The following is a 13,201-nucleotide window of genomic DNA, read 5'->3' as shown; positions in this document are numbered from 1 at the left end:
TGGTTTTTATTAAGAACTTCCGCCCTTTGGCATGCCGAAGAATAGTTATTCCTATGGAACCGGTACTTCAAGGATTTCAATACTTTTTTAAATATATATTACGGGTGGCCAACTATCAATACCAGATCACTACAAGAAAAGTACGAAATGCTACCCATATCATGAAATCGGCTTGATAATCTTGCCTATTCCGGTTTCCGACATCTGTTTGGAACTATTACAATAATCGAGTGCGAAGGGTCAGAATAGGCGTCAATATCATTCCCATTCCCATTTTTGTAAGCTGGTAACTTTTATCTGCACGTTACTGTATGTACATATGTATTGATTGAAACTCATTGTTTTCAACAGAACAAAGAATTTTCTAGAGTATTTAGGAAATGCGATCAACAGAATAGTACATTCTTGTTTAATATTTATAACACAACTAATTTATGTATGCTGGTAAATAAATTTAACCTTGCAAATAATGGAATACAAGAGTCCTATGTATTATCTTCTACGATATTTTTTTTTTTTTACTTTTTAACTTTTACAAATTATATCTGACAGTCTCTTCTAGAGTGTCTTACAAGGGGAAGTGTCGTAAAATTTTTACAGTCATCGTACAAGGTCACGACAGTGGAAGAAAATACTACATCAATAGACCTCATAGTACCTGAGTCAAGTGAAATATTTTATTTATTCCAGCTAAGACGTATCTACATAAATAACTTTTTTCGGCGTTTATGATTAGATGTGTGTTTTTTTTTTTTGGAATCGTTTTTTTTTTGAAAACGTAAAATATTTCTGAGCTCGCAAAACGAGAAAAAGAAAGGGGACCTATTTTATAATTTAACACATTTTCTACATATTTCATAATATATTTCCGAGTAAAAGAGCAAAATAATAATTTTTAACAAACTTAGAATGAGTGATAGCTTTCGAATAATATGTATTTACTTAATATATCCATTCACATCTTTTTTCCTTTCCTAAATCACAATTAAAGAATTAAAGAGTTATGGCACTGGGCAACATGGCGTATGAGTAACAGCTTTTACTTCCTGTATATTCTTTTTAAACGACTATTTTTTTTTTTTTACTTATAAATCTTGTAGTTATTTCTGTTTTCCCTATTTTCTCGTTAATTACGTACAGTATGAATGTTTGGCCTTTATTTGAGGTACAATTTCCTACAAAAGCGTGTAGCACACATAAGGAAAGTTGATGACTGATGATTTTTGCACAAATTCTGCGAATCAGTTAATGGTACAAAAAAAAATACGATGTATGAATGGTTGTTAGAATAATTAGCAGCCATGAACATTGCATCAACTTTAACATCCTAACGATGTTTATTGACTGCCAAAAACTGTTCAAAGTTGTTCATACGTTCCCGTTCGGAAGTTCCGATTTTTTCCAATGGATATAATTTTTTGCGTAAGAATTTAAACACACCCGTTTTTTTTCCAATGAAAATATGGGCTTTGACTGTAAATAAATCTACATCTACATGAAGGCTTTTATTAACGTTCGTTGAAGTCATGTCAGCTATCCATTGACATATATATAAATTTTGTTCAGGCAAAATTCTATTTTTTGGTCTTGGTTAACACTTTTCAGGAAATACCCATATATGTATGTAAGCTCCAATTAAAGGACATTTTCACTAAACATTCAAGAGTTAATGCTAATAAAATTTTTGGAGCCGAATTTTTATGTGTCGTATGTATGTATGTATAAATGTAACATCAGCACTTGAGATCGTGTTGACCGATCTGGTTAGTGCTTTTCTTGGCGGGCTCGCGAAAATCTCCTCACAAGGCGTGCCTGGAGTTGCGGCATTATTATTCACTGAATTTTGACTAAATCAAAACTATAACCGCAATGATTTTTATCAAAACACTGAAAATTAAATGACTTCTAAAAACTTAACCATATAAGAGTAAAAACTAAGAATATTCGTATGTAGTTATGTATGTAGTCTGTATGCATTATGAATCAATGTTACTGAACTAAGTTGAGGAAAAAATTTGGTGCAAAACAATTTAATAATTTTATTACTTTTTTTTGTTGTTGAAATTTATGGTATTTTTTACGTTTTATATTTATTTATTTATTTTTTATTTTTTTCATTTTCGAGAGTTAATGACTGGAGATATCTTTGTTGTTGCTAAAGCTTTGTTGGAAAACTCGTTAGGCTTTCACACAAAAAAGAAAAATAGAACCAGAACTTGAAGCGACATAGCCATTCACAATGAATGTATGCACGCACAAAAATTGCATATGTGTGTGCTGGTGTGTGTATGTAATAGGCATGTAAATTGTGCGGCACAAAGCTGGTGTGCTTATGTATGTATGGATGAGGGTGTGCGTGCGCGACATATGTACATATTTGAATGCTTTTATGAGCAAATCCCACGAGCTGTTTTTGTTTTTTTTTTTGTAGTGTCACTTCCTTTTCTTGCCAGAAACAAAAACGCTACAACATTCTTCTTGCATATATTTCAAACAATGGAGGTCCAGTAACATGTGAAATAAAAATTAAATCAAGCATTTGAACAATTTTAGCTTTAAGCCGCCGTTAATTAGGCAAAAAAGTAACGAAATCATAATTGTTTTTTTTTTAATAATTTTTGGAAGTTTTTAAACAGAATGTTTATATTGAAGGGCAATGAAAGTTGGCATCAAGTACAGCATATATATGAAGTTTCAAGAATGTGCCACCAAATAAAAAAAAAATGGCAGCATGCAAAATATCTGTCGCAGGATTTTGTAATTTTTGAAATTTTACGATTTTATTAATTTTGGTAATTTAATGTACTTCAAAATATTAAAATTAAACGGTGAAAATGCTCTTCTTGCCGAAACGGGCGAATCTAGTGTGCCACCAAATGAAAAAATAAATTACATTGAGTAAACGATGACTACGATTTGAGAAACTAAAATTCCATTTTTGCGATTTTTACCGGCACACTCCAAATTCATTCTAAAATTGTTACATGCATGAGGAAAGCAATATATATGTATTTGCATGAGGAATACTGCGCAAAAATCATCCACGCCGATAGACTTTGAATTACTTTTAAAGTATATAGGTCTGTATGCAGCTCTCAAGAAAAGCAAAAACTCCATATAAAATGACGTACAAGAAATGGCTAAGAAATTTTCTTGAGTCAAATTTCCTTAAGGCAGTACGCAGTTGTTAAGAAATTTACTACGCTTTCTACTACGGTTTTCTAAAGTTTTTTGTGAAAAAAGAGCACAAGGCAACCCAGGTTTGCAACAGAAATATATGCCCGTTCCATTATTTCTTGAGGAAAGAGTGAGGCAACAGGCTGTGAGGTATCAAAAGTGTCAAAATTCTTTGGACACACACGCGAAATAATGGAAATTTTTTCTTGACCGTTTTCTTGAGAGCTGCATACAGGGCTTTAGACTTTAAAGTTAAGGCGTGCGAGTAAACGTGGTAGCGACTCTGTATGGTGCCATGGGGCGTATACGTTACATACACAGCTACGGATATACATATGGGCACGAGCTGCTATTTTTAATTCTTTTAGTATATATTTTTTTTAAGATCTCATTTAAATAAAATTTCACGCTGGAATCTTGTTCTTTACGCAAAAAGGAAGATAATGAACAAAAACGGAAGTGTGCCACGAATTTCGAGGAAAAACACATTTTTTTTTGTCGAAAACTGTAACAACTCGTGAGATCTTCACTTTGTGGTGTGTATGTACATATGTATTTATGTATGTATGTATGTATGTGCATATGGCAGTGGCTTTATTCATTTTTACAGAATTTTGGGTGAGTTATTATTATTAGACCTAGCGAAATTTCGGTTATATACGCATTTGAAAAGAGTCTCAGTGGCATTGAAAACAATTAAGTAAATAAACGATAATAATAATAATAATAATAAATAATGATTAAGGTTTTAGGCAGATGCTTTGTGGATGACAATGACCAGTGACAATTAAGGGTAGGCTTATACATATATGCAAGTAATGATACTCACAATGATGATAAAGGATATTTGGTAATTAGTTATAAATTAGTTGTAGAGTCGGATGATTAAATCGGTGGTAGCACATTATTATTGTGGGTGATAATTAATGTAAAAAAATAATACTAAATCATATTTGGCAGATGGGTACACATCGCTCTTTTACTAAAAAGACTGTCTACTTATAACTCAAAAAAAGTTAAAATTTCGAGTAAACGATGCAGAATTACTCTTTATATCAAGCTTCGTATTATGAAATATAAAAGCTTAATATTATGAACAAAAAATACAGTTTTTTTTTTAGTTGTGACAGTCTTTAAATAGTGATGTGTATTCTGATAAACAAACAAAAAATTGCTTAATTATAAATAAGTTATAGACTTCATACTAAATATTTTTTTTTAACATTTTGTGCACACTCACTTCAGTTGCTTTTTTCCACGTGAATATACACACCCCCCTCCCTATTTTTTAAAAGTAACTCATTTCGTCGCATATATTAGAAACTTTCTGAGTTTGCTGTTGTTTGTCACAATTGCGCCGATTTACACATTGATTAGCCAATTGGGTGTTAGCCAATATTAAAGCCAATTGGATTTTTGTATTTTACAAGCCAATTAGAATTGTTCGCATTTCTATACGTTGCTGCGATTATTTATGCGAATTGTTGTGGAATTTGTTATAAAAATATGCAATTATTTAGTTGTAATATACAAAGCTTGCCAGTAAATTCAGCCATTGGGTACAATATACGCCCAAATTGTACCTGAGAAGTTAAATATCATAAGTAGATAATTATTATTTTTTTTTGATTCTTAAGATACATAACTCTGATTATCGTTTTTTTTTTTAATAATTTGTTAACCAACTCGTCACTTCTTTTCAAACAAAGCCCTAGGAATGATCGGTAAAATTGTCTGCTTTAAAGTTCTCTCGAATGTCTACATATGGACATAGAAATATATGTATATTTGTACACCCCAATTCACTCGAATAGGCACATTTTTTTCTTCAAGATTAGAGCTTTCATATAAATATTTGGACTTGTGGACCTCGAACAAGCTTAATTTTGATCTCAAATTGAGGAATAATCGATTCTAAAGAGAAGTGGCACAAAGGGATTTAAATTAAGGACGCCCTCTCATCTGCAGATAACGAATCAATTGAGCACTTTGCGGATTCAGGACGTTGCCGGCGATTTGCAGTCAGACATTCCGGTGATAAAAGTGGCAAAGAAGGTGCTGTTCTTGAATTATTAAAGTTCCTTTTTTGCCGAGTAGGCTTCTGAAATGAAAGTACTTTTTTGATTCAATCTAAAGTAAACCACTGTGCGTATTCTGATGAGTTAAAAAATTAAAAAAAATATTCGTTTGGCTTGATAAAGGGCCACATAAAAACGAAAGTAGCCAAGGTAAAATAATATCACCATTTTCACAACTTTTTGTTAAGATTCCGGATTGGTCAAAATAAGATTTGGAGCTTTTCCAATGCATAAAATTAAAAATATAAGGCTGGTTATTGCAAAAAAAAAACCAAAAAAAAGTGTGGCTATTCAAGAGGAGTAGGGTGTAAATTTGGCTATTTCATAATTTAGGCAGTCGGAGATTTAAAAGCGTTTTTATTTTCACACAACGTTTGTTGGATCATAGTAATTTGTATTTTTTGCTAGTTTTAAATCGCCAAATAATCAACAATAATATGCTCCCAGCAATACGCTTACATTGAAATACATAGTTGAAATTTCGATCTAAGAACATAGTCCAATTTTACAAAGTGAAGCTACTTTTTCGCACTCAACTAAAAACCAAAATTTTCAAGATTTTAATCAGATTTTTTTTTAAATTTTTTAGATAATGCAGATTTGTAGCCTATTAAATTCTAGTATAAAAATGCAAGTTCGAAGTTGGTAAAAAATCGCATGGATTTTTGAGAATCTTTTTTGTTTAAGGTGTTTTGCATTTTTTCCATATAAAGTATTTTCGAATTTTTTTTGTATGGAAGAGACTGTGGGAAAAACATGGCTAAAAATCAACTTTAATTCGTAGCTACTTAGTACTTTAAAAAAAAATCTAGAAAGTCTGATTAAAAAGTTGAAAATTTGCATGAAAATTTGCTGAATTTTCGCGAGAAATTATATTTTTAACTTTTTTGTTATGCTATGAACCATATTTAAAAAAAAAAATTGTCGCAAAAATATTACTATAAAAATTGTTGCTTATATTGTAAAAAAGCATCTGTGCCAATACTTTTTGCCAGCAGTGTACATGTTTTTTTTACAATTTCTGATGCCACTTTAGCACTTTGGCTTGCACACTTTGTATTGTATGATATTTCACGGTAATTTGCATATAATATATTTCACAAATTCCACCACATGCGCATAGTAATTATGTTTTATTTATAAAAATTTAATTTTAGAAAAAAATTTCATTTTGAATTTACCTGTTAATTTACCAAATTCGTCTAATATCTCCTCTTTGCCTTTCGACTTGGGTATGTTGCCTACAAATAGGCGCAGGTTCGGTACGCTAATGTTAATTTTTAGACACTTGCCAGGTTTTATTTCGTGATTATCGAGCTGTAGATGGGGAATATGTATACAAATATTTATATGTGTTTTAGCGTTTGTTTATGTCATTGTTGTTAATTTTTTTTTTTTTTTTAGCAGTAGTTGTAGTAAATGTAAATGTAATGCAGTTGTAGTTGGTAGGATCACACTAATAATAAACAAGATACAATTTTATAAATAATAAATAAATAAATAAATAAATAAATAAATATGTAGTAAAAATGGTAAAAACATAAAATATGACAAAAATCAACGAAAATACTGAGCACAAATGGTTACATAATAAAGTTACGATGTTATAATAAATAAAACGAAAGAATAAATTTGAAATAATGCAAATTGAGCGATGATTTGAAGGTCAGCGAATTTTTGGAATTTGAAACAATAATGAATTTTCAGGAAGGTAATTTAAAGGTAAGAAAGATACAAATTTTCATGGAGGAAACTAAAATAGGAGCATAGGTTAGGAATAATATTGAAAATTTCCAATTCTTAAAAAAAACAAATATTTATAAATCTTGGGTACTAGGGAATCATGTTTGTATGTATGTGTGTTTTTGTAAGGTGCTAAACGTACACAATTACCAGTTCAGTTCGATTTGTAAAGTTGAAGAATGTTTAGGTGTGAGTGATTTGATGAGGGCAGGACGGGCGGACGTACTTAATTAATTAGCCGAAAATTGCACATTTTATAATTTTTCTTTTTGCTTTCAAAAGCCAACATTCATTAAACGTTGCATGAATTTCGTGTCCAAAATGAGAGTAATTTCGCATTAGTAGATGGTCAGGGAAAATTTGAGGTAAGATAAATAAAGGAATATTATTAGCAATTATTTGTTGTTCTTCTTGTTGTTTAATAGAGGACATGCTCGCAATTGAAAAAATAAAACCAGACATTTGCATTTTGCAGCTTCTTGAACAAGACTACTACATATAAACGCTGTAGACGCCGATTTAAAAGAAGAAAAAAAAAAATATTTATTCAAACTTAATCTTTGTTTGCAAATTCAAAGAAATTTGGTAGAAATCGAAGACTAAGCACAGCACTAACACTAAACTAATAGTAAAGCATGTACGTAAGAAGAATACATATAAGAAATGAGTAAACACAAGCTGAAGAGATTCAATTAAAGTAAACACAAAAGTTTGCCGGAGTGAAACGATGAGACGGTACGCAGTTGTTGCAAAGAGGAGAAATCGAAATAGCACATATGTAGATATTTTCTTTTTAGCATTTCGCTTTAAGAATTTGGATTGTTTTAGATTTTGGAATTTTGAATTTTAATCTTTTTTATTTAATTTTGAATTTCGTTGAATTTTTTTTTTTTTTTGGGGTTTGCTTCTTTTTCGCCGCACGTTCAAGCTTAAACTTAAGTTGTACCCCAAAACTATATTTTAAATATTTTTTGTTTTTCTGAATTACATATAATTTCTCGTACTTTACCAAACTAATAAAGCAAACGGCACGTAGTTATAGACATAATAAAAGCAGCTTAAAATAAATCATAATAAAAAATTATTCAAAAATTATTATTATTTAGTATTTACTTCAGACAGAACTTTAATCGAGTGTAATTAATTTCTAAATTGAGCAACCGCTTATACCTACGTAGGTGTTCACACACAGTCAGCTGCTCGATTGGCGCAAGGCCACGGTGCACTATAGACAATTTTAACAGTTTTTGTGGCAAAAAGTAGTTTTTCGTAGTTACGAAAATAAACCTTTTCTTTAATAAAATAACTTTAATAACTAAATGCCATTTTTTTCTTAATATGAACCTTTGTAAAAAAAACTGCATTTAAACTTTTTCAATAAAACAACAAATTAAAAACGGACCCCACTTTAGACCCACTGGCCGGCAAGAGCTAAGCGTTTTTTGGAAAAATATTTGAAATCATTTATCAATCAATAAAAAATCATGTTTTTTGAAGAATATTATTTTTTGTCATAAAAATGGGTCAAATTACCTATAGTGCAGTGATAGAACAGTAGGTACAAATGTACTTTTCCCAGCGTTTTTGTTTTATTTGAAAGTGCATTCGTTTTAATAAATTTTTAATAGAAAATTTTTCCACACCTTTTGTTTGTTTACAATATGATATTTTTTTGAATAGCACAATTATATCTACATATGTATGTATGTACATCGTTTTTTTTTTCTTTTAATTCCCGAACCGGTTAAAAGAAAAAAAAGCGCCGTTCTGACGAACTAATCGACAGGTGCAAAACCGGTTCGAAGCGCTGAACCCAACTGATCTAATTTGTAATCCGGCTCACTTCCCTGATTTTTACACCTGACTTTTACCGAAATCCTGAGTTTAGTGTTTAAATTAATAAAAATCTTTTTACAAAAGCGTGCTTTATAAATCGACTATAACTACGGCCCGTTCTGTTGAAACGTGTAATAAATAAATAAATTAAGAAAAACAATCAAAAAAATAAATAAATGGAAATATTTTTAACTACATAAAATAAGGAAACGGGGGCTTGGTAAAGGACAGGCAGCTAAACTACTTGAACGGAAAGTTGAAATATTTTGGAGCATTAGAGACTGCTTTTCAAATCGTTTTTTTTGTTTTGTATTTGTAAACTTAACCAAATTTTTCTTGTTCAGTTTTTAATTTCATTAACTTTTGGGGGTTTAATATTTTAAGTAGAATTTTCGGTCGAAAATATTTGATTGCATTCAATTCAATGATTGTATGAGTACAAAAAAAAAATAATTTGCACCATTTGACTTTTGTTTTTTTGTTTTGTATATATAAGAAACGGCATGCAAATGCAAGTGAAATATCTACTACTCGGTATTGTAGAATTAAGAGAGCAAAGATTCCAGCAAAGTAGTACAACTTAAAAGTACAGAGAGAACACGCGAAAGCAGCTACAAGAATAGTAAATACTTAAATTTTACATTTTTATAAATAGCTTAGAGCGAGTTCTGTGTCTTAGTTAAATAATACTAGATAATAATAAAATTATTTGTTAATTATATAATCGATACAGCGACGGTACGAGTCGCTAGTGTGGACCCTTTTATATAAAATTTGCTTTGTTTTTCAATCGCTCAAAATCTGGGGCCGGAAGTTGGTATCCGATTAAATTCATCCAAAATGTGTGTTTTTTTTAGTTTTTGCAGATTTTTTGTTTTTTTTTTTGCTTTTGACTTAAATTTTTTTCGTGTAATTTTTGTCAAATGAATTTCGAAGAAATTTTGTTTGCTCTCGGTCTAAAAGAAACGTTTTTTTTTTTTGGTGCCTAAAATTATACTATCAAAAAGAAATTATAGTACAATCGATTAAAGCGTTTTTTGTTTTTGTTTTTGATTGCAATAGGTAAATAGTACTAAATATGTACGTATATACATATACATATAATTAAGAGTTACTGTTCGTTTTCACAAAGCTACATAAATATAAAAGCTCTTGTGTTCGCAACTCTGATAAAGTGTTTGCATATAAAATATATACATATATATTTGTTTGTTTATTTATTCTTAGCTTTACGCGTATTTTTTTTTTTCATATACAAAAAGTAACAAATGAATTTCAAACTACCTGTCGTACGGCATTTGAGGCTGCTTCACGCGTCGTGAAGGTAACAAATGCATATCCACGATTTGTACCCGTCATCGGATCCATCATTAGTCTGAGGTCCCATATTGTACCGCATTCCTCGAATAACGGTATAATTTCATCCTCAAACATATCTTTTGGAATTTTCCCACAGAAAACTTCGCAGCCATTGCCGGGTGTTGGACCATCCCAATTGGGTGGCGGTCCACCATATTTGCGCTGACCTGGAAAATAAGGTGTAAACAAATTAAAAAAAATAGAAGTGGAAAAAAGTTAAATAAACTTGAAAAAAAGGTAAAATTTTTTACTATACACATTACCAGTGGTCACATCTAAGGAGTAGCCAGTTCTTTCGAGAATTTTTTTGATTTTCTCCTCATCCGGTCCCTTAACTGGAACTGTGGCCGCTGGCGCTGGCACTCCCTGTTGGCTGGCGCGGCTTTTTTGTCTGTAGGTTTTCATAACACCACATAAATACGCAGACTTATTCGATACATGCTCCAGATTTGATTCGAGGAACTGACTCAATACATTCAAGGCACCATCAACCGGAAACTCTTTGAGCGCATCGAGTGCGCGCTCATCTAATTCTACATGCGCTAATTTACCTGTTTTGTAAATATCATCGAGTTTGCCGGCAACCTTTCGAAAGAGAACAATAAAAAAAAGTGTGGTTACAGAATGTGAAAATCGTACATCTAAATTTTTATATATAAATTTCAATTTTATTTTAGTAAAAGAGAGTCTTCTGGCAAAGGCGTGTCCTAAGGGAGTAGCACATCATAACATCCCCGGTGCCTTCTAAGGTTGGCGGCAGAGTGTTTGCCAGAAACGTTGCTATGCGAAACAACAAACTGAGATTATTGGAAGGGACAAATGCTTCTGAGTCAAAAGCCATTTTTTAGCCTGCAAAGGATATTTTGCCCAAGTCTCATTTTTGTGCAATAAAATTTAGGGCATAGTATGTTAAAGCGAGCGATTGGCTTCCGAAGTTTGTTGCGCGGAGATAGGCCTACAATTGGACTGCTACTTGCCCAATCAGCCCCAGAGGACAATCTTGCAACATTCAGAGGCTGCGTCCGTCCTTTCTGGCATACATAATGCCCTGTTTATATTATTCTACGTGGTATCATGCCTGACGTCTTTGTATTCGCCTTCGTCTTTCGACTTTACCTTCGTCTCCATATTTGTCTTTGTAACCGGCTTCGTCTTCGTGTTCGTGTTGTTCAAGACGAATTCATATAAGGTGGTAGCTGGAGTCCAAAAACAAAAATGAACATGTATTTTGTTTTTGCTTTTGCGGCATGAACTGTCGTAAGAGTGTGTGTGGAAATACAAAACAAAGTATTTCAATTTGACATTGCCCTGCAAAAAATTGTGCGACTAATCTCTAAAGAGATTATTCCGAGATTACTCTCAATCGGGTACAATTGGGCATTAATTAGTCCCAACTAGTCTCATTCGGGTACTAATGGAGGTTAATTAGTCTCGACTCATCCCTTATGGGCATAATTGGAGATCAATTAGGCCCCGACTCATCTCTAACGGGTACTATTAACGATTTAATGATATATACGCACTTAGTAAATGAAATTTCATGAGCGGCGTTGGCACACAGAGAGAGTATTCGCCTAACAAAACTGAGCACCCCGGTTCGAATCTCAGCTTAAAAGTGAATAGTCGCTTTTTATACCCGTTCGGGTATAAAGGTGAACAATTAGTCTCTTCATAGGACATGCTCGAACAAAAGCGAACAGTTCATTCCATATAAAGAGATCAAATGTGGTATTAGTCGCATGTTCCTTTGAGATTGGTCCCGGAGTCATCCCGGATTAGTCGCATTTTTTGGAGGGTGTATACCGATGGTGGGCATCAGTTTGCCCGCTGGCAAAGCCTTTTCAAGCTTTCTATACTAAGCTTGAAGGAGCTTTGTCCGCGAGCAAGCCGGTGACCACCACCGTTCTAAACCATGAACGCACAAAATCAGCTGATCTAGTAACACCACCTTGTATAAATTCGCCTTGGTGTAGATGCTAGTTTTCGTATTCGTTAGTTCACTATCGCCCCTTAAGAGATCACAAGAAGCTTCTATTGAAGCTATGAAGAAAAACTTTTTTTCTAAAAAAAATAAATTTTTTAAATATATAATATGTCTAATAATATTTTTTTTTAATAAAAACCGCGAACATATGTACATATGCTGGGCCTTTTTACTCCAACCAAAATATTATTTTATTTCATTCTACTTTATGTATTTAATTTTTTTAACTTACTTTTTTATCTAAGCCATATTCCAAGAGTTTTGGGTAATCTTCCGTTCTTTCACCATCCCCGCGATCTTCTGATTTTTGATTGATGTCCTCTACCAGTTCGCCATTGCCTTCCGCCATTTCTGTGAAGGACAAAAAAAAAAACGACAATTGAGTTAGTAAATTTGCAATAAATATTTCGTTTGATTTGCTTTGAGAATTTTAAATAATATAAAAATTTACATAATATTTGACAAATTAATTTCCGAGACCATTTGCAACTGGAATACAACCTTTAGGTTGGTAAAAATTTTTGTACTGCAAGTTGAAAGTTTTAAAACTTTTTTTTTTAGTTTAACCATATAATAAATAACAAAAAACCAAAAACTTTTTTTAAGAAAAAAAATAATAGAATAAATATCCATACAGTGCCTTCTCTAAAAAGTATAACAGTGTAACTTAGAAAAATAATAAAACACAAAAAATGATTTTATATAAAGTTGCTTTGACCAAAGCTGTACAATCTTGCTCAATATGTGCGACAAGAACAATTAAGGTATTCACATCTTCCTGGTTCAAAAGGCAGAAGTCAAGCAACTTCAAAAGCTAAGAAACTTTTATTGAACTGTTAAACTCGAATCGAATTCTCGTGGAATCAAGGAAGTACAAAGCAGTTGATTGGTTTTGTAATTCTATCAACTAAAATTTCATCGTCATCCCAAAGGTTTGAGGCCATTGAACTGCTACACGCGTACCCTAAAAAAAGCCAACACGTGAACTCGAAAAGTTTGCAAAATTTTCGCAATATTCACTACA

General features: G+C 32.0%; 1 protein-coding gene across 7 annotated transcripts in view; it reads right to left on the bottom strand.

Annotated features, from left to right (window-relative positions):
• Positions 1-12,528, bottom strand: part of Syp (synaptotagmin binding cytoplasmic RNA interacting protein) — a 34,577-nt gene extending 22,049 nt beyond the window's left edge. For 4 of the 7 annotated variants that reach the window (XM_017623480.1, XM_017623484.1, XM_017623482.1 and 1 more), the window contains exons 1-4: positions 12,410-12,528; positions 10,457-10,778; positions 10,119-10,360; positions 6,437-6,572 (exon numbers count right to left, since the gene is read on the bottom strand). In XM_017623480.1, the coding sequence (XP_017478969.1) occupies positions 6,437-6,572; positions 10,119-10,360; positions 10,457-10,778; positions 12,410-12,526 (817 nt within the window). In that variant the 5' untranslated portion in view covers positions 12,527-12,528. The remainder of the gene's footprint in view (positions 1-6,436; positions 6,573-10,118; positions 10,361-10,456; positions 10,779-12,409) is intronic. The other 3 variants (XM_017623483.1, XM_017623486.1, XM_017623481.1) reach the window with 2 other exon arrangements.
• Between the last annotated feature and the right edge of the window lie 673 nt (positions 12,529-13,201).

The sequence above is a fragment of the Rhagoletis zephyria genome, unplaced genomic scaffold, assembly GCF_001687245.7.
Source record: "Rhagoletis zephyria isolate East Lansing unplaced genomic scaffold, Rhagoletis_zephyria_1.1 Rzeph_scaffold_03214, whole genome shotgun sequence".
In the NCBI taxonomy this organism is placed as follows: Eukaryota; Metazoa; Arthropoda; class Insecta; order Diptera; family Tephritidae; genus Rhagoletis; species Rhagoletis zephyria.
The sequence above is the reverse complement of the archived record's forward strand: the minus strand, read 5'-3'. Positions and strand labels throughout refer to the sequence as shown.